Genomic DNA, 22,415 nt, shown 5'->3' with positions numbered 1-22,415 from the left:
ACGGCCCCCATACTGCCTGTCTTCTCTACTGAGCTCAAAGCAATTCGTTCTTTGGAGGCCACGATCTATTCTTTACACTTTAAAGATGGAAAGACTGGAAAATGATCTGTGTAAGGATCACAGAACTTAACAGACAAAAGAAAAGCAATGCCTCATTATATGTATGAAGGAAATGCAAAGTAGAATCTGTGGGTTCATGCTGAAAAATCCAAATTAGAACAGCTAATCAAGTGAGAGAGTATGACTAATTCAAGTGTTAATCACAAAATTCTCCATTGCCCATATTACAAATTAGACTTGTTTTTGGAAGCACGTATGTGATTAAGAGTAAACAGGTCAGTAACACTGGAAAAAGGCAGTGAATTAACATGGAAAGTTGTCTAGTCAGCTTTGTGTGGTTGTTCAGTTGCTGTAGCCCTGTGTTTTTCAAACTGCAGGTCACAATCCATTAGTTGATCATGAAATCAATTTACAAAGTCACAAATAGCAATTTAAAAAATGTCTATCTCTTAGTATTGTTTCATGAAACATTTATTCTAGCTAATATCAGGTATAAATATATAAACATATGTTCTGGGTCAGACTGCAAATGACCCCAGCCTCAGTCAAAAAAAAGTTGTTTGAAAGCCGTTGCTGTATTCTTCCCCACTGGGAAGTTAGGCTTGGGAATCAACAGGACTGAGACTACAAAACGCAGCTTAACCAAGAATTTCAGTACAATTGAAATTGTGACTGCAAAGATTATATTGCAACATATTATTATGAGAGGTTATTGTGCCATATCTATGATATTTCTGTATCAAATAGGTAAGAATTTATGAATGTAATAATGTCTGCACAGTTGTTCTAATATTTAACGCTAGATACATGGTTTAGATCAACCGTTCTCAACTTTTTAGTCTCAAGACCCCTTTACACTCTTAAAAATTATTCTTTTTTATTACTTTTTATTTATTTATTTATGCACTCCAAGCCAGGCTGGAGTGCAGAGGCAGGATCTTGGCTCACTGCAACCTCTGCCTCCCAGGTTCAAGTGATTCTCCTGCCTCAGTCTCCCAAGTAGCTGGGATTACAGGTGCCCACCACCACGCCCAGTTAATTTTTGTAATTTTAGTAGAGACAGGGTTTCACCATGTTGGCCAGGCTGGACCTTGTGATCTGCCCGCCTCAGTCTCTCAAAGTGCTGAGATTATAGGCGTGAGCCACCGCACCTGGCCCACTCTTAAAAAATATTAAGGACTCCCTCAGAGAACTTTTGTTTATGTGAGTTATATCTACCTATATTTACCATGTTGGAAATTAAAAATAACTTTAAAGAGGGCAGGCTATGTGTGTTTTGTTCGGAGTATATGAAGAAACTCTGGCCTCATATGTAGATAATGTAATTGGAAGACAGATGGATATTTTAATAGACTTTTTCAGATAACTGTGGATATTCTTCTCGGATAATATACCAAAACTTGACAAGCTGGAGTTTCTCAAAGCTTAGCTGCAATGTACTATCTGAAATCCTATTAACTTTTCATACTGTTACATTAAAAATCCATTAGTCCACCTTGTCCTTGAATGGATCTTTTGTCTGTGCATGATTATGTAGCATGAGACATCGGTCATTTGGAAAATATTGGACCACTGAGTTAAGCAGATCTTTGAGATACTGACACTTTTTACACAAGATTTGTTAAAATTGCACTCATTAATATCATCATTGATCTCATCAGAAAAAAACATTAAATATTGAGACGTTGTCAAGCTCGTGGCAGCAGATACACATTTTCTAAACTTTTAATTCTGGCTTGAAGGCTTAAAAATTATCATTGGCAGCAGTAATTGTCCCTTGTTTTCCTGAAAGTGACAGGCACACTTTATTTATTTTCAGGAAAATGTCTGTCAAGTACCTGTTTGAATAATCATAGTTTGCCCATCTTTCTTTCAAGTAAAAATGTTTTATGAAAATAAAAATAAAAACATGAATTCGGCCCACAACTCAAGCACAGAAGTATTTTCCTAGAGACAAATATGACACACTTCATTTTGTAGCAGACGTGCTTTATGCCTATTTCCTATTTTTTCATGCAGAATACTAAAAAGAATGGTACCCAAGGATTAAGCTTCAATAAAATTTATAATTTTTACTGCTTATCAAGAACACCATCAGGTGACACGGGCTCTCGAGTTTTTTTTTTTTTTTTTTTAACTGAGAATGCAGGTTAGTGACGCGTGCCTACTTTGACTAGCAATACAGTTTGGTGTCCCTGCCTTGATTGGGGTAAGCCACCAGCACTTTTTTTTTTTTTTTTTTTTTTGAGACGGAGTCTCGCTCTGTGGCCCAGGCTGGAATGCAGTGGCCGGATCTCAGCTCACTACAAGCTCCGCCTCCTGGGTTTACGCCATTCTCCTGCCTCAGTCTCCCGAGTAGCTGGGACTACAGGCGCCCGCCACCTCGCCTGGCTAGTTTTTTTTTTTTGTATTTTTTAGTAGAGACGGGGTTTCACCGTAGCCAGGATGGTCTCGATCTCCTGACCTCGTGATCTGCCCGTCTCGGCCTCCCAAAGTGCTGGGATTACAGGCTTGAGCCACCGCGCCCGGCCCGCCACCAGCACTTTTAACCATTGTCTGCAAAACGTCACCACAGTGAACAAGTCAAATAAGTAAGTCTTACCATTGTCATCAAACTTTTTTTTTTTTTTGACCTTGCAGATCCCCTGAAAGGGTCTCAGAAACTCCCAAGGGGTTCCAGGACCACACCCCACTTTGAGAACTACTGACTGTTAGCGCATTCAGAAATCAGTTCAGTTCTCTTTCTCTTCAGAGTTCTTAATGCTCCAGGCTTATTTATTGTGATAGATTTGATCACTGAAGCGCCAAAGAAAAGATATGCCAAGGCGTCGAACACATCCAAGAAGGAAGTCGTACCGCGCACACAGCTCAAAGCCTCGAGCGTGAAGAAAAACAGCTCTTGGAGAAAGAAACGGGATGCAGAGGGCAGGCCTCTGCTTGTCGTTGCCAGTGGCAACGATCCTCAGTGGGCGGAGCGCAGCCATCGATTAGTGAGGCCTTGCGTCAGTCGGCGGGCAGGACGGTGCGGGTGACTGGAGCCGGAAGGCCTCCCGGGCCTTGTGGTCGCCGTGGGTTCTTGGTAGGGAGGCAGCTCGCTCGTTCTGCGATCTATTGAGAGTGGCTTCCAAGAGCCCCGTGCCTACGTCGGGGAGGGAGGGAAGATGGCAGCCGTGGCGGCAGGCGGCCTGGTGGGGAAGGGGCGCGACATCAGCCTAGCGGCCCTGCAGCGCCACGACCCCTATATCAACCGCATCGTGGACGTGGCCAGCCAGGTGGCTCTGTACACCTTCGGCCATCGGGCCAACGAGTGGGTGCGTGCGGACGCGGCGGAGCAGTGCAGACCAGGGTTGGGGTGGAGGCGGGGGGCGTCAGACTCAGGACTTGAGGACCCGGTGAGGGGGAGGAGACGTTGACGCCCTGGAGGTGGGTGGATCTGGGGCCTGAGGCCGAAGTTGTGGAGATGGGCTCCCGGGGGCTTGGGGGAAGGGAGGCGGATCTGTGGAGCTACCTGGAGTTGGGGAAAAGACTTAAATCTCTAACGTACCCAACGCTGGGAGACCAGACCGATCGGGTACCGCACCCCGAGAGCCGAAGGAAAGGAAGGACCTGATGCCTTAAGGTCGGAAGACCGATGTGCTCGAGACAGTAAAGCAGAGTTCTGTTACAGTGAATCTGTGGCTATGGGGGAGGCAGGGACAGCAGAGGAATAAAAGTGCAGAGTTCTGATTTTGGAATGTCAGTCTTAGATGGGGCAAAGAGAAATCAAAACTTGATAGAAGGGGAGAAATCTGCAAGTTGTAAACTAGGAAAACGCCAAGAAAAGAGCCAACCTCGTCAAATAAAAGACAAAATGGGGCAGAGTCCAACACTTAGAAGGAGGCTGATGCTCTTGGGAGGATTAGTATACGACAGCCCACCAAATTTGATATTGGAGGCCATTTGGGAGCCAGATTATTTTAGTGCTCTTCTCAAAGCAGAGTCCCAATAAATGGTAATAGAATGAAATTTCATTGTCCTCACAGTTAGAATGGGGTAGAAGCCTAGAACACTGGAATCCTGTTGCAAGAATTGCTGCTTGTAATTTTGTAACCCACCCACTCGAATGTAGAGAGATGTAATTTTATTTCTTTCCTCATAATGATTTTTGTCCAAATAATATTCATCATCCATTATATATTGCCCATTATATATCATTTTAAATGGGCAATGATATCCATCATTTTAAAATAAGTTACAAAACACTATGGAGAACTTAGCCTTGATGAATGGATTTCAGATAAACTTTTTGTGTTCTTCAAGTCGGTTGTATAAACATCAGAACTTAGGCAAGGAAAACATCTATGTTGAACAACTCTGTTTTTTTTTTAACACCCACATTCATAAGCCTACTTATCTCCAGTGTAGCTCAGCAGCCTGTAGTAAAAACTCACCTGAAAATCATTAACATAAAAATAAAAAGACAAGCAAGAATGGGATAGACAAACAGTTTTGCCCAAAGGTCTTAACAGAGGAAATTTACAGGAATGGGGCAAAGAATTTAGGTCTGCGCTCCCAGTAGCCAAACTCAAAAGGAGAACAGGAAGAGCTCTTTAATATTCTTCTTCTGTGATAGAAAGCCTACCACTTAATCAGGAGAAAGGTTGTTTCCCCCTAGTTTCCAGGGGAATTTGTCACCTAGGTCTTTACATAAAGAACATTGAGCAACATAGTGGACAGTTTCCTCCATGGTAATTAAAAATATATATGAAGATATTCTACATATGGCTATTTTGTTGCTCTGTAGAAAAATGCCAAAGGTATAATGTTATAATCCTGTAAAAGTTAATTCCATAGTAGAGAGATGAGGACCAGGGATGTATAGTTCTGTAAGTTGACTTGACACTGGGATTTGAGCCTGGAGAATCCTGAGAAACTGTTAATGTAAAGAAAGTAGAGCATTTCTCTTGAATAATAGTTGTTTCCTATAGGCTTTTGACCGTTATCTATGTGCTAGATACCTTTTAAGATAGTTACAGATGTTTATTGTACCTAAAGCCTCATCAAAAAGCAGATGTGTCACAATGCATTATTTACAGAAGTTATATTCTCCTGCTTGCTGGACATGTTGCCTTCAGACAGGGCATAATTCACTCAGGAAAAGGTCATTCTTTCAAAGTTCTAATCTTCAAGGCTGTCGTAGCCAGAAAAACAAAGAGCGAGACCTAGTTCTGCTGCAGAGCAGTTGCTGGAGGCAAACACATTATGACCACTGTCTCCATGTGCTGTCACTCTGGGTGGGAGCCGTTTGATTGTAAACCTATTAAGAATATGAGAACATTCTTGAGAAGAGAGGAGAAAGTATTTACAAGAAGGCAGGGGAGATGTTAAAGAGGGGAATTCTTATTGCCCTGAAAATGGATGAAGAATGACTCCAGCCTTTCAGAGGAGGAGAAATTAGGAAGGAAAGGTGTATTGAAAATGAACTGCTTTAAAGAAGGATTAAGAAAGATTATGTCATGACTGGAATAGGAATTTTAGAGTTAGATCTCCTCCCTGTTGCCAGGAAAGATGCCCCCCCTCCAAAAGATTAATACCGATGTGTCAATTGAAGACCATAACCCTGGGATTTTCCAGCTGTCAGTCCTTAGACCAGTGGCTCCCAGCTGGAGTTGATTTTGCCCCGAGGTGACATTTGGCAGTGTCTGGAGACGTTTTTGGTTGTCGCACTGAAGGGAAGAGTGTTAGGACATCTGCAGAGTAAAGGCGAGGGAATGCTGAGCCTGAAAACTGCCCTACAGTGACTGAGGTTGTGTTCCGAGCTAGTGATTGTCTAAGTTTTTGGTGTAGTCAATTAACTCAGAGTTTTTTAAAAGTGAAAAATGCCAAACTAAAACCTCTGGATAATGAGACCCAGGCATTTGAGATTGTTGAAAGCTTCATAGGTGACGCCGATGCTACATGCATGATTAAGAGAGATTTGGGAGGATAAGTTGAGGCGTACGTTTTGATTATTTTAATTGAGAATAATCAAGTTAAAATAGAGATTGTGCTGAGCTATTTTGTGTCAGTGTGCAGTCCCCAAAATTTGCAAAACAGCACTATTTTATATTCCATTTTGGGTTTTTTAGTATTTTGAATTCTGAATTGCTCATTTCTTTAGCACTTGTTAGATTTTATAATAGAATATAATATTAAATCGTCAAATTGTACTTTTAAAATTTAAGCTAAAATACCCCAGGATTGGTAACTAATACTTTAACATAAAAGTCCTCCTTAAAGGATCTAAGGAACATGTAATCTTGTTTTAACTATTCTTCACATCCCTCACCCTGGACTTTGCTCAGAAAGAAAAAAAAAAATCTGGTTGCCCTTGGATAACTGTGGAGGGGCCAGGAAAATGCATGAATTTGGGCAGCTATACTAGAACAGAAATGTACATTTTCAAAGTCTCTTTTATCCAGGTATCATAGAGCACCTGACGTTTTTCATCAAAAGATCTGAGTAGAGTAAGCTGGTTATCTCTTTTTTTTTTTTTTTTTTTTTGAGACGAAGTCTCGCTCTTGTCCCCCAGGCTGGAGTGCAATGGCGCGACCTTGGCTCACTGCAACCTCTGCCTCCCGGGTTCAAGCCATTCTCCTGCCTCAGCCTCCTGAGTATCTGGGATTACAGGCTCCTGCCATCATGCCCAGCTAATTTTTGTATTTTTAGTAGAGACGGGGGTTTCTCCATGTTGGCCAGGCTGGTCTCGAACTCCTGACCTCAGGTGATCCGCCTGCCTCAGACTCCCAAAGTGCTGGGATTACAGGTGTGAGCCACTGTGCCCGGCCTGGTTATCTCTTTTCAATGGAGAAACTGAGACATATAATAATAAGCCAATTAGCCCAGCATGATCTGGCAAGAACCCCACTATAGGTCCCAGGTTGTGATTACTGAAACACAACTCCTTCCTGTGAACAAATTCATATTCTTTATGTGTAATGCTAAATAAAAATCTTAGTTTTCACGATTGCTTGTTATAAGTTAGAGATTAATTTTAGGAGAAACATGCCTTTTACATTTCTGACCTTGGAATTTTAAAAATTAAAATGTGGCATTAAAGGTTTTTTTTTTTTTTTTTAATTAAGAGAATTTCTGTTACATCAAGGAAGAAAGGAAACAAGTCAGAAGCTCTTTAGTTTTATGTGTGCTGATGTATATAGATATCCTGATTCGGATTTCTACGATGAAACAGTCCCATGTCAAATACTGGAATACCAGGAGAGTGTTTTGATCTTGTGGGGCGTGATCCTGACGGTACATAGAGGTTCTGCAAAGTCCTAGTTCTGTCACCTGTATCTTGGCTCAGTTTCCTAACAATATAATGGATAATACCAAATACTTAGTTTTTACAAATTTATTTTTAAATGCTTTGTGGACTTGTGAATACATGCTGACTGAATCATTTAAACTTTAGGGACAGTGAAAAATTTGTTCAGGTAGTATTTTCTGTACTGTAGGGGCTGTTTTCCTGATTAATACTTTGGTGGTTCGGGTTTAAGTAATTCTTAGTGCTGAAAGTACACTCAGAATATACATTTGTCAACAGATAGGAATTAACCATGTTTGTTTTCAAAGAAAGATAAGTAATGTTTCTGTATATATATTTTTTCATTTTGACTTGGATATTTTTCAAAGTACAGGGGCAAATGAGCCACATTTCAGAAATAAGGATATGTTGCACAGTGTATGGTAGTGATTTTATACAAACTTCATAGTGAATCTAGTTTAAGGATGAACTCCCTGACTTTCTTACCTATGCTTATATGTTAGGGAAAAAACTGGCTAAAGTTGTTTTAATTGTTATTTATTTATTTATAAGAGACAGGATCTCCCTCTGTTGCCCAGGCTGGAATGCAGTGGTACAATCATAGCTCACTGCAGCCTCAAACTCCTGGGCTGAAGCCATCCTCCCTCCTCAGCCTCCTGAGTAGCTGAGACTACAGGCATGTGTCATCACACCTGGCTAATTTAAAAAATTTTTGTTTTGTAGAGACAGAGTCTCACTATGTTGCCCAGGCTGGTCTCAAACTGAACTCCTGGCCACAAGTGATCCTTCTGCCTTGGCCTCCCTGAGTGCTGGGATTACAGACATGAGCCACTGAACCTGGTCTCAATTCTTTATTTATAATTTCATATTCCATAATAATAAACATCTTGAGATTAAAAATTTTGTTACTAAGTAATGATTTTTTTATAGCCATTTACTCTTGATAATAGCTTGATATGATTTGTGCCATAATGGATTTTGTTTTCAGGACTTGTAATATAATTTCATGGGCAGAGAGTATGTTGTTGAGCTGAAGCAGTGAGTGGCTCTCAGACTAGCATACATCAGAATCACCGGGACAGTTTAATGAAAACCAGATTGCTGAGCACCATCCCCAGCGTTGCTGATTCCGTAGGTTTGGGCAGGAGCCCAAGCACTTGCAGTTCTAGTAAGTTCCAGGTGATGCTGATGCTGCTGATCTGGGGATAACACTTTGAGGCCCACTGAACTAAAATGAATGAGAAATTGGCTGAAATTGCTTGAGTATGTGAAAGGATCATGCCTTGTGTGCCTTTTAAAAATTGCTGTTTGACATTACACTTTTTTTAAAAGGGCATATTTTTCACCAAAATTATAGAGTACTTAAATTTTGAATGATTATGGTCATGAATATTAATAATAAAATATCAGGGGTTTAAATAGAATGCTGAAATTAAACCATGTAAATTGCAGAAGTACATTTTAAATTCTGAATTACAATAGGCCTGGTTACTGGTTAATCAAACACCTGGATAGTTATATGTATGTTTTTAGTATGCATTATATGGATGAATATTATCATAACGGCCCGGCTTCCTGCCTTTGGAGAAATGGAAAAGAAATGTCAAATGAACTAGTTGAAGCATCATTTTAACTTTACCACCTCTCCCAGATTTTTCTCAGGCAAATTTCTTGAGTCCTAACTTGGTAGCACTTGTGTAACTACTTCAGGGATCTCAGGGCAGACCTTGACTGTAAATAGACTACACTAAGTAGGTGGCTGATTCATCTGAGAACTCTGTGGCCATCATTGCCCTCTCTATCTAGCAGCCAAAGTAGAGTTATTGACAGATCATCTGCCCTCCTAAGTAACTGGATATGGCAAGAGAAAATGAACCAGGAAAACAAAATGAAGAATAGTGAAATGCAGACACCAGTGATGTCTGCAGCTTGCTCCATATGCAGTGTGGTGGCTGGAGAAAAAGACAGCGCTCTTCTTTCTAATTAAATCCACATAGCACACTTATTTTCTCGTTGTTTCAGCTAGAGGTATGTTGCTATCCCTGTATTTGGTAAAGGGAGATAATGATGGTTTATTTTATAAATGACAAAAGAAAGACTGCTTCCTGCTGCCTAATCTGCAGAGGCACAATGATGGCATAGAACTTGCTTTCTCCTTTTCCTGAGAATAACTCCTCATGTTGGGTGTATTTGACTCATTGCAGTTTCACCTGCTTGAAGTTGGATATAATTCCTATTCTGTGAGAAGTTGTTTTATACCTTTGTGAATGAAGAGAACGTACATGTCTTGTGTGTTTTGTTTTTATTGTTTAGGAGAAAACTGATGTGGAAGGAACCTTATTTGTTTATACAAGGTAAGAGTGTTTCACTTTTATAAAGAAACTAACAATCTTCGAGATAATATTTTAGCTCAATTGTGTCACTCTTCAAGTGCATGCAGTTTTATTTCAAAAAGAAGTAAAAGAATTAAATCTCAGTTTTGAAGTTATTAGTTGACATGAAGAAGGGAATAAATACTGAATAATGTCACCGGGTATGTTGTGATGAATACTAATTTCAGAATATAATTTAAACTTCAATATAGATGAACTTCAATCATTGAGCACTGTTTAAAATAGATTAAATATTCTTTAATTCAAATGAATGGCACAAAGTTCTTGAATATAATGCATGGGCCAGGAGCTAGAAGAACACTATGAGAAATACTAGATTGTTCAGTTCATATTGAATATAATGCATGGGCCAGGAGCTAGAAGAACACTATGAGAAATACTAGATTGTTCAGTTCATATTGAATATAATGCATGGGCCAGGAGCTAGAAGAACACTATGAGAAATACTAGATTGTTCAGTTCATATTGAATATAATGCATGGGCCAGGAGCTAGAAGAACACTATGAGAAATACTAGATTGTTCAGTTAATATTTGGAAAAGGGTTTCATTGCTCATTTTTCTTTTTTCTTTTTTTTTTTTTTTTGAGATGGAGTCTCGCTCTGTCGCCAAGGCTGGAGTGCAGTGGCACGATCACAGCTCTCAGCTCACTGCAACCTCTGCCTCCTGGGTTCAAGTGATTCTCCATCCTCAGCCTCCTGAGTAGCTGGGATTATAGGCACATGCCACTATGCCTGGCTAATTTTTTTTGTATGTTTAGTAGAGACGGAGGTTTCACCATGTTGGTCAGGCTGGTCTCAAACTCCTGACCTTGTGATCCACCCACCTCGGCCTCCCAAAGTGCTGGGATTACAGGCGTGAGCCACCGCGTCCGGCCGTTGATCATTTTTCTCCCACCACCGACTCTTTAAAAAAGCGTGATCCAGAATTGAAGATGTCTTTCAGTCCTCCATTGTCTAGTTAACAGAATATGTTTCAGGATAGATTTAATAAGCTCATGTTTTTAGTCATTTCTTGTTATATTATTAATATCAAATTACAAGTGCATATAGAGACATACATTATGTATATTGGCTCAATAAATAAACTTTTCATTCACATAAACATTCACATAAAATGTCATAGCGAAAGATCATCACCTTCATTGGGGGTACAAAGATGAAATTAAAAGGCCTAATATAAACCTTTCTAGGGGTATCAGTTTCACTGGGGAGACAGGAAATATACACACAAGTGTATTTTCTTTCCACATATATTCATGTTTATGGTATGCCACAATACAGGATAGAGTGCCCTAAGTGCCAGTGGATAGATTCTGAGCAATGAATGGGCTGCTGTGACCGTGGAAGGCTTTATAGCAAGTTTGTCCAACCCGTGGCCCGCTGGACAAATGTAGCCCGGGATGGCTTTGAATGTAGCCTGACAGAAATTTGTAAACTTTTTTAAAACATTAGAAGATTTTTTTTTTAAGCTTATCAGCTATTGTTAGTGTATTTTATGTGTGGCCTGAGACAATTCTTCCCCTTCCAGAGTGTCCCAAGGAGGCCAAAACATTGGGTACCCCTGCTTTATAGAGTGATGGGTCTTGAATTGGGCCTCAGGAATATGGTAGAACTTAGCTTGCATAGAGGAAAGGGAAGGCAGTCTCAGCAGGAAGAATGGCAAAAGCAGAGGCATAGAACCTGGTGTGTAAAAGGGACAGTGAGGGAGATGTGGTGCAGTGGGCTTCTACTGGTTTATAGTAGTTAGCAAGTGTAAAGAGATTTGCTGACTTGGAATGGCAGACTCTGGATTTTGAGATTTATTTTCTTAGCAGTAGGAAGTTATTGAAGGCTTACGAACAGGAGCGTAATAGAGAAAATATGTGGGGAAAGTCAGTGTATTAACTTCATGGTGATGCACTGGTTCTGGAAGAAATTGGAGTCAGGACAGTGAGAAGATTATTGCAGTGGAGTAGATATGAAATGATGAAAGTTGGGATTAGAATAATAGAATTGAAATGGAAAGGGCATTGCAATGGTGAAATTTTTAAAATGACAATATTTTGAACATGGAAGATTGAGAATGACAGAAGCATTGGTGGAATAGAAAGACAGGAGGTCAAGAATGTGGTTTGAGGATCAGCCCTCATTTTACTTTGAAGTAATGATCTGGACTGGTAGCAGGACATTCGGGTGGAGGTGTCCAGCCCCTCAGAGTAAGGGCAGGGCTGGAGATGGTTTAGAGTTGTCTGAAGTAATTTGGTAGTTGAAGCCATGAAAGAAAGCTGTTCCCTGAAGGAGTGAGTATAAAGAGGAATCGATGAGGGTTTATGGTTAGGTTTGAGGGCCGGCAAGGATACAGAGGAGTCAGCTAGAAAGATAAAAGCAGGACTAGAACAGCACAGAGAGGCCCACTGGGGGCAAAGTGTGGGCATGATGGAGGTCTGTGTGTGCTGGGCAGGAGGGAGCTCAGCTGCAGGGGAGGAAGGTCTGTTCCAGTGGAGGCAACAATGGGAGTGGGGAGGAAGGAATGGGAGGCAAGGCCACCACACTGAGTGACGAGGTGAGGTTCTTCACAGTCTCAGAAAAGCAGTGGCGTACCCAAGAACCCTTGGCGTCTGCATCTACATTATGCTCCCGAACATCCAGAGCACCGGAGCATGCCCCCAGGCAGGTTTATTCAATAGAGTATGAGCGCTCTTGAGGATTCTGAAGTTTACAGCAAAAGCCATAGGGTTGAACTGTACTACGTGCCGTGCGCACAGGGTCCATTCTCACTCATTTCTCACGACAGGCATTATTACTCTTTGGAGAAGTGACAGAAAAGATGTATTCGTATGTATTAATGATTGGTTTTGGGAATTTTTAGTAGGGTTTTTTTTTTTTTAACTATGGAAGAGGAACAAATCATACAAATATTTTCTTTTGTATATCCAAACCAAATATAGGTTTGTATTTTCAAGGATTTCTTACTATACTCCAAGTTTCTAATGGAGCTCAATTAAACAAAACATTAAATTGATAAAATAATCCTTTGCTTTTTTTTAGTCTCTTCTCCAAATCTAACTCCTCAAGAATAGGATGCCTCCCTTATCCCCTGCAAAACAAAAACCTCCCAGATCCTAGTATGTTGAGGCCTTTCTTCAGTAGAGAATTACAAAAAGCATGTAAAACTCATGGTGGTTGGGGGGCGGGAGGCGTGTTACAGGGAATGGAGCTGGCAGTGATGCATTTTGACTTCTCTTACGGAAGTCGCTTTAGAGCAGCTGGCACATTTATCCCCTGGGCCTATTTTCTAAATTATGAGATGGTATAGTAGCCGTGCTATTAAAGAGGTGAGATCCAGTTGTGATAATGAAATACGTGAAGAATCAAATTCTGATTCTTGTATGAAAACATTTTAAAAATCATTTATTTCCTCCCATGCCTTCCTTTCTGTAATAGAGAGTTCGCAGAGACACCCACTGGTGATTTCTGAACTTGACACGTCCAGAAGACCCCCTAACAGAGCTCTTTGGGAGTACATTTTCATTCTTCCTCTGAGTTTAAGTTGAAGTGATGATCATGATTATTTCTGGTATTGATCGTTTGCTTACCACCACTTTACCCCTTGGTAAAATAAGCTAGGCAAGGATTGCCTCCCATCAGTTTTAAAACTGAAGGTTTCAGGAGAAAATCCTGGCAGTGGTTGTGTAGCTGTGTTCCTTTGTCAGTATCAAATAGAGGCAAAATAAAACTAAGACATCAACAACTTGTCTTCCTGTTGCTCATAACATTTCTGTGGGTTTGTTAATAACAGCCCTAGCGCCCTCATTTAAAGTAAATAAATGAATTCTGCTTGCTTCAGCTTCAGTGTGTAAATATGTGCTGTTTCATTTGTCACCAGAAGTCGAACAGTTGAATTACTAGATGGCTGTCACCCAAGGGTAGACGAATGCACTTGTAGTTGTTAGAGTCAGTATAATTTGGATTCTTTCTGCCTGGCAGAGTACGCATTCAAGGTTTATTGAGTGAAGTGAAAATAAAACGTCACTAAGTGTCACATTTTTATAGAGAAAAACTTCTAGAGTGGTTTATCTGTGAAGCTGTTTGCTTTGCATTGAAGAAAACAAAGTATCTGCCCTTAGCACTGTTATGTCAACTTCTAGTTCAGGCTGTGTCCTCACAAACTCATTGTTCAGAGCTGATTCATATCGCTAAGATTTTGCAGCCTTCAGTTTCAGACTAACACTTAACATTTTCTATGAAAATTTGCTTCATATAATTGTGACGTACACTCTAATATTAACTACCAAGATTGTTTTAAAATATCTTTAACTTTTAAAAAGTATTCTTTAAAAGTCAGTACTATATTTTAAAAAGTAGTTAATCTGCCTTAAAGGAATTTACAACATAGGTAAAGAAATAAACAACAACTGTATACACACATACACACACACACACACACACACACACAAATGAAGTGTGACTCAGTTTTCCCGAATGAGCCATCATGACAGTGCTGCTGCATTACATGGGAATTAGTCCATAATGATGCCATTGGTGAAGAAGTATGTGTACAGGCTGCTTGTATAAAGCTGCATATACAAACAAAAGCTGAGAGACACATCAGAATGTACTTACACTGAAAATATAGCATACTAAGCAATTTTTCTATTGATCTCCCCCTGACCCCTTGTGATTTTTAGGTCTGCTTCTCCAAAGCATGGATTCACCATTATGAATAGGCTGAGCATGGAAAATAGGACAGAACCTATTACTAAAGACTTGGATTTCCAACTCCAGGACCCTTTCCTTCTCTACAGAAATGCCAGATGTGAGTCATTCTTCCTACATTGGGTAGTTTTACATCTGAAGTTTGGCCAAGTGTTTAAAATTGTACAGTGTATGCTATTGTGTTTGCATTTGGTATCAGTGGCTATGGGGGGTTGTCAGCATTTTAACAAATGCTAATGTTTAGGAAATTCATGCCTAACTGATGGAATAGATGCTTCCTCTGAAGAGTTTAAGTGACTATAAATATGATGATATAAACCTTTAAACCCTGTCTTTTGAAGCTTTATGGATTTATAGTGTAAACCCATTGCTGATCTTAAGCCTGAGCAGGGCTGGGTGAGGCAAGTTCTTAGTGAGGAGACTCCAGAGAGACACATAGGTGGCGCCCTGAATGAAGAATTAACGAGTCTGCTATGGCACTTTTTCTTGATGTATCACTTTTGGCCCAGTGTGCTGACAAAGTGTTTGAGGGCCTGTGTTGTAGGAGTGCCATCTTCTGAATACAAGTGAATAAAAAATCAAAGTCCAAAAAGTTTCTTTCCGTCATTAAGAATTTAATAACCCTTTGTAATGTGGAAGTCGTAGTAAGTAACTAAATAGTCCTTGTCAGATTTGAAATGAAGTAGCCATCGCTTTTCTGATACTACAGTTTACTCTCATATGGTTTTCTGACCACTTGTTTTGCGCTGCTGGTCAGCCCAGAGGAAGATTGCTGAAAATATGCCAGTTGCAGGGACATCTCCACACACAGAAAACAAGAACATAATATATAAATATGTATGTGTGCACATGCGTGCACACACATGCACCTTACGCTTTGTGGACAGCTTTCATAAAGACCTTGCAGTGAAGAAATGTTTGCTTTATATTTTTCATCCTACTCTTTGAACTCAAGATACAAGAATTTGCCTACCATATACTATTCAGTGTAATTTTAGTAGTGAGTATAATGTAAATAATATTTGACATTTTAACCCCAATGCATCATTAAGATGCATTAAAATGATGCTATATATAATTGTCACAATAGGTGGTCATCCTGTTATTTAGAGAACAAATTTTTATGAGAGGAAAAAAATAAAGCTATTGAAACTATAATATGACTTACTAATGGCAGGTCCTGTGAAATGAAGTTTTGCAGTATAGAAAAATACTGTGTTTTCTCCTCATGTTTCTTTGCCAAAAGGTAGACTTTATCAATTGTAGTTGATTACTAAAGATTTGGATTTCCAACTCTAAGACCCTTTCCTTCTCTACAGAAATGCCAGTTTGAATTGTTTATAGTTCAAATTGTTTTGTGCGCTTATACTTATGTCAGATTTTTTTAAGATTATTAGATTTTATGTCAAATTAATATATAATTTAAGTCCTAATAAAATAACTACAAAGTTACCTATAATCATCATTTTTGGTTGCTTTTATTTTGGATAAATACATGGTCTGGTCAGTTATAGGTAATATTTTAAATTCCTATTATATATCACATATTAACTACTATATCAAAAATATAAAAATGCAAATTCTCTTTAATGCATCAATTTTAAAAATAGCCTTCTTAAGTCCCACAGGGCTTATCTGATAGGAAACACTATTTAGATCTAATAAACATATACCTTGGTTCTAAGCATATGCAGTCCACTATAATAGTCACTAGCTGCTGTGGCCGTTTAGCACCTGAAATGTGGCTAGTCTGAACCGATGTACTGTGAGTGTCAAATAGGCACCAATTTTCAGACAGTACCAAAAAAAAAGTGGAAAAACCTCAATTATTAATTATTTTATATTAACATGTTGAAATGACAATATCTTGGATAAATTGGGCAAAATAAAATGTAAAAATTAATTTCACCTGCTTCTTTGAATTTTTTAATTTAAAATAATAGATGTGGCTCACGTTCGTGGTTCACCTCATATTTCTATTGAACAGCACTGTTCTATTTTAATTTGTTTTTCATATTTTCATTTATGTTTCCATATTTTATAATGATTTTCATTTATTTTACTGTATTTAATAATCACAATTTTGTAGAGTAGACATTTTCACTGCCATTTTGCAGATGTGAAAACTGAGACTCAGTGAGGTGGCAGACTGTGTAAAAACCCACAGATTCTGATTTCACTTCCAGTGCTTTTTCCACACCACCTGTACTGCTCTACTATTAAACATGGATGCAAATTTGGGATGCTTATTAAAATGTTTCTAATGAATTTCCATACAAAAGAAATAGAATCAGTTGAACAACAAAGAGTGAAAGGGAATGGATCTTATTTACTTTTCTGGATTCATTTTGCCCTTTTTTTTTTTTTCTCCTTTATATCTGATTCTGATTGCCTTTGCAGCTAGAGTCATTTGGTTTTATGTTGTTTGCAAAAGCCTTTTCAATCTCGCCCACAGGTGCTGTCAGAGTTTAAGATATCTCTTAAACATTTTAATACAATTCAAATGTGTTATATAATAATTATGTATGGTTTACATATTCTTTGGTGGCATGTAGATTGGTCGGCCTTTCTTTGGGCAAGGAACTCAGCTTCACTCAGGATTTCTTTTTAAGACTGTTTCCTCAAGATATTCTATATAGTCAAGAATCTCTCTGTATGGTCTCGGCATTTCACATTGGCTTATGTCTATCATAGGCCATATTTGGGCATTTCAAGTAGACAAAGGTAGAATTGATAGAAGGTTTTTTAGATTCATTAGGAGAGAAAAAAAAAACCCTTTCTTGAACTGGATGAATGTAGAAGAGCAAAATAAAGAAATGAAAATCCCAAACTCCTTTCCTTTAATCAGTCAAAAAAAGATGCTTGATAAATAAAGTAACTTCATTCAAACACAAAATAGATTACTTTATTACAGAAAAGGGTTTATACATTGTTTACAGGGTTTAAACATTGTTAAAATGGGGTTTGACCTGTATGAACTTTAAAAGTAAATATGATAGCTGTTAAAATTAGGGCAAACACTTCATTCATTCATTTATTCAGCAAACATTTACTGGGCATTTACTGTCTACCAAACACTATGTTCAGGCTTTATATGGGTTATCCCGTAACTTTTTCTTGGAAATACTATTACTCCTGTTTTATAAATGAGAATACTGAGGTTAAAGGGATTAAGTAATACACTGTGGTCCATGATTATTTCGAGATGGCAACACCATTTAAACCAAGAAACCTTAACTTCAAGACCCAAGGCCCAAGCAGTGAAGTATTAGCAGTAAATAATGCATTTGAGCAAAGTTTATCATTTACGAACACTTATTTTAGAGTACACTCCAACGTTTAAAAAGCAAGTTTTTTTAGCCTTGAGATTCAAGCATATATCAGTTATTAGAAAGATTCGTTTTTACCAAATTAAAAACTAATTTAACAAAAAGTTGGATTAGACCACTTCTTTTGTAATGTTCCCCTATAGGGATCATTTATTTTGTTTTTCATTTCGCAACTAAATAAGAAACTAGCATATGGAAATATCTTTTCCCAAATATCATACTTAGGTTATAGACAGCAATGACAGGGGCTTCCTTTCTTTTCTTGCTTTTTCAATTGAGACGGGGTCTTGCTCTCTTTGTCCAGGCTGGAGTGCAGTGGTACAATCTTGGCTTATGGCAGCCTCCACCTCCCAAGTTCAAGCAATTCTCCTGCCTCAGCCTCTGAGTAGCTGGGATTATAGGTGTGCGGTACCACGCCTGGCTAGTTTTTAGTAGAGACAGGGTTTCACCATGTTGGCCAGGCTGGTCTCAAACTCCTGACCTCAAGTGATTGCCCACCTTGGCCTCCCAAAGGGCTAGGATTATAGGTGTGAGCCACCATGCCTGGCCCCTTTCCTTTCCCTTTCTCTTTTCTTTCCTCTTTCCTCTTTCCTCTTTTCTGTTCTGTTCTTTAGAGACAAGTTCTTGCTCTGTCACCCAGGCTGGAGTGCAATCGCATGGTCGTAGCCTCATTGCAACCTTGAACTCCTGGGCTAAACCACCATACCCAGATAATTTAAAACAACCTTTTTAGAGACAGGATCTTGCTGTGTTGCCCAGGCTGGTTTCAAATTCCTGGCTTGAAGTGATCTTCCCACCTCAGCCTCCTGAGTAGTTGGCATTACAGGCAGGAGCCACCATGCCCAGCTGACAGGGAGATTTCAGAGCTAGGCCAACAAGTTGAATATATTATTATCAACAGTTATAGGATTGCAATGAAATTCTTTTTAGATGCTAGATTTTATTGCAAATGTAAACCTGAAGTTTAGATCAAATCAGAAAAGCCAAACTTAAGATATTTAGGACCAAAACTATTTTAGAAAACTCCTCCTAAGTCTTAAAGTGAATTTACCATTTTGGGTAGTTTTGTATTAAAAAAGAAATGACAGTTTAAATCCTTGATGAACATTTATAGGATCTGGGAAAAACTTCTGTAAATAATGGAAATAGTGCCCTGAATGAAAAGGAAAATTACAGACAGCCCTCATCTTCTAAACAGGCATCTTCCAAAAAGTTACCTTTTAAAGTGATTGGCTGGTAGACTTTTGGGTAAACCACAGCAGAGTGAGCATACTCCTGGTTTTCCTGAAGTTCTCTTGAAATGACAGTGAAAACATAAAAAAGACATAAACCCAAAGAGTGGAGGATCCATTTTACGAAGGAGATGGAATAAACAAGAAGTAGGAACCCATGCCGTAATAGCTTCATTGTACACAAATGCGAGCTTTGCCTCCTCACAGAGGGTTATTTATCTTTGCTCTGTTGGTTCTACCATGCATTGACCCACCCTGCAGAAGGATAATATGTACTCACCTTGTTGTACTCAAGTATGGCTATACTAATTGTTTTGGCCAGTGAAATGTGGGTGAAAGTGATATGTGTCACTTCTAAGCAGATATTTTAAGAACTAGCTCAAGATTTACTGCCTTTTTCCTTCTGCCATGATGACCAGCAATATTCCAGGCAGACGCTGCTTTGTCAGCCTAGGTTCTGAAATGAAGATAACATGGCACAGAGGTAAAAGTGACCCATAATGGACATGTAGCTTGTAAGAAATAAACGTTTGTCATTGTAAGCTAGGCCATTGAGATTTTGGTGTCATTTGTTACTGTAGCATAGCTTGGCCTATTATGACTGATATACAAACCATCCAGGAAGAAGGGAATCTCCTAGAGCAAAGGCGAAGAGTCCCATAATGACCCCTGTGCAACTGGAGGGGATTTAAATTAAAGTCAAAGGGTGAATTGCTTCAGGAATGGTATCCAAGAAAAAATTCACAACTGACAGTTTGAATCTATTGGGACATTTACAGTTACTTTTTAAGAGTTTGGTGCTGATATAAGGAGCATTGAAAACTAAGGGGTAGGGAGACAAAAGAAACACTTTAATTCCTGGGAAAACAAAATATTGAACAAAAAAGGAAATGTAATCATAGTACACCATGTAGCTCTGCAAATCATAATACATAGTTAAAGACACTGAATATGAAAGCCTTATATTGGAAGGATGGGGTTGTATGTGGTGTATTTGTGTGTGAATTTGTGTGTATTGTAAGAAAACTGAATCCTCTTCAGTCAATTTTTGAGAATCAAGAAATGCTACGTACATGATATATGGGAAAGGGATTTAAATGCCCTAAGAAAAATTAGATGAGAAATGGAGAGCAGAAAGAACTGTCATAGATATAATTTAAGTTGCTTTTAGGGAGCAGTAATCAAGAATAGAGTGACTAGAGAAGGATTCTATTTGCTATAAACTTCACAATATTATTTAACTTTTAAAATTATGTACATGTATTCTTTTCATGAAAATAAAAATTAAAAATATAATTGGATATCAAAATATATTCTCTCATAAAAAACATAATTTTAGTTGTGGTTAGCTTTCCAAGTCAACTCACAAAAGCCTTTTTAGCCCAGTAGGCACCTATTTAAGAGTAGTATACTAGCATTATAATGATGTATATATGAAGTATAGCACTAGCATATGTAGGATTATTTCTGCAGGAAAATCCATTCAAGAATAAAACTGTATAGACGCCAAGAATATAATTTCCTTAGCAGCAGGGCAGAGTACTTCTCATTCCCATTTGTGTTGACAAATCATGTGTAAAGCTGGGAGTTCCTGTAAGTTTTTTTTTAAGCATGTGTGGTAATAGTAAACCTTTTGAAGTCTTCGTAGCCATGTTTCTTAATTCCGGAGTGGTTCTGTAGCTTCCCTCCTTCTTTCCATCCCCACTTCTATTCCAGTTCAGGCTTCCATTATGTGTTACTTGGGATGTTTCATAACCCCCCATAGCAAAAAGGGATTGAATTTCTGGCATCATCCAAAACAGAGTAAGTTCACTACAATATATCTCTCCCACTGTTTACAACTAAAAGTTCTGGGCAGATTACAAAAACAACTAACTGGGGCCTCTGAAAGTAAATGACAACAGACACACTGAGGAGAGCAATCAGAACTTGAAGAAAAACTGCTGTGGTGGTGAGTTCCTGGCTTTATTCTTTCCTCTTTTATCACCTGGCTTTGACACAAGAATGTGCCAAGTCATAGAACTCTAGGAAAAAAATAACAAAACCTGAGAGAAACCCCTCCTTCTAAAAACTTCCCGCTTTTCTTTTTCTCTTCTATCCCTGCCCTGAAGCCAGTTGCAAGGAAAGCTGAACTGCCACTGTGGTGGTCATGGTGGTGGCACAGGCACCTGAAATCCCAAGAAAGAGCCTGTCTCTGCCCCTGTGGTCTGAAGAGTGTGAGGAAAATCCCATTATGTATTTTACTTTGATTTTCTTTTGCTGCACAGATTGCCTGACAGTGTGAGAGTCTAAAACCCTGAGACAAACCCTGACTTTGTAGCCGGAAGACTGGGAAAAAGGCCCCTGACAGTCTAAAACCCTGAGACAAACCCTGACTTTGTAGCCGGAAGACTGGGGAAAAAGGTCCCTGGCGAGTGGGAGTGATTCTAGAGGAGGGAGCTGAATAAGGAGATCTCCTAATTCTGTCTAGGAACTGATGCAAATCCTGGGTCCACCTGTGAGCTACATATATGTAACAGAACCCAAGAAATAACAACAGCTTTGAGAATTAGCTTACAATATAAACCATTATTCCAAATTTCCGACTAGTATATGTATAGGGCAGACATAAACACTTTTGAAAATGGAACTGAGGGCTGGGCGCGGTGGCTCACGCCTATAATCCCAGCACTTTGGGAGGCCAAGGCGGGCAGATCACCAGGTCAGGAGATCGAGACCATCCTGGCTAACACAGTGAAACCCCATCTCTACTAAAAATAGAAAAAAAAAAAAATTAGCTGGGTGTGGTGGTGGGCGCCTGTAGTCCCAGGTACTCAGTAGGCTGAGGCAGGAGAATGGCGTGAACCCAGGAGGCAGAGCTTGCAGTGAGCAGAGATCGCGTCACTGCACTGCAGCCTGGGCGACAGAGGGAGACTCGTCTCAAAAAGAAGAGAAAATGGAACTGACGTGGAAGCGTCATCCACAGACAGCAAGACAGAGCTTCTTATCCAAACCTAACTGAATTGAGTGCTTTCTCAAATACACAAAATGAACATTCTCCAGAGGGTTTCAAGAGGACTCTGAGTCTTACAAAAGAATAAAAATGTCCAGGGTGCAATCCAAAATTACTAGCCAGGAAAATATGCCAAACTCTCAAGGAAAAAATCAGTAGCCACCCTGAGATGATCTGGATGTTAGAATCATAAGACAGTGACATTAAGATAGTTATTACTATGCTCTGTGAGGTAAAACTGGATACTCTTGAAATGAATGGAAAGATAGAAATTCTTGGCATAAAAAATAGGTATAAAAAATAACCATGTGGAAAATTTGGAACTGAATAATATACTATTTCTTGGATGGTCTTAATAGCAAAAGTGCAGATGACAGTGGAAAGAAGAGTTGGTGAACTCATCGATAGGTCAATGGAAATTTCCAAAC

At 39.1% G+C, this 22,415-nt stretch overlaps 1 protein-coding gene across 6 annotated transcripts in view; it reads left to right on the top strand.

The window, feature by feature from the left end:
• Positions 1-3,118: 3,118 nt before the first annotated feature.
• DCP1B (decapping mRNA 1B) overlaps positions 3,119-22,415 on the top strand; it is a 58,556-nt gene continuing 39,259 nt past the window's right edge. For 4 of the 6 annotated variants that reach the window (XM_010363566.2, XM_030939482.1, XM_030939485.1 and 1 more), the window contains exons 1-3: positions 3,119-3,371; positions 9,659-9,699; positions 14,407-14,534. In XM_010363566.2, coding sequence (XP_010361868.1) covers positions 3,222-3,371; positions 9,659-9,699; positions 14,407-14,534 — 319 coding nt within the window. In that variant the 5' untranslated portion in view covers positions 3,119-3,221. Of the gene's footprint in view, positions 3,372-8,333; positions 8,514-9,658; positions 9,700-14,406; positions 14,535-22,415 lie in introns of all 6 variants that reach the window. The other 2 variants (XM_030939483.1, XM_010363567.2) reach the window with 2 other exon arrangements.

Source organism: Rhinopithecus roxellana, chromosome 10, assembly GCF_007565055.1.
Source record: "Rhinopithecus roxellana isolate Shanxi Qingling chromosome 10, ASM756505v1, whole genome shotgun sequence".
NCBI classification, from domain to species: domain Eukaryota; kingdom Metazoa; phylum Chordata; class Mammalia; order Primates; family Cercopithecidae; genus Rhinopithecus; species Rhinopithecus roxellana.
Note: the sequence above shows the minus strand (reverse complement) of the source record. Positions and strands in the feature narration are given on the sequence as shown.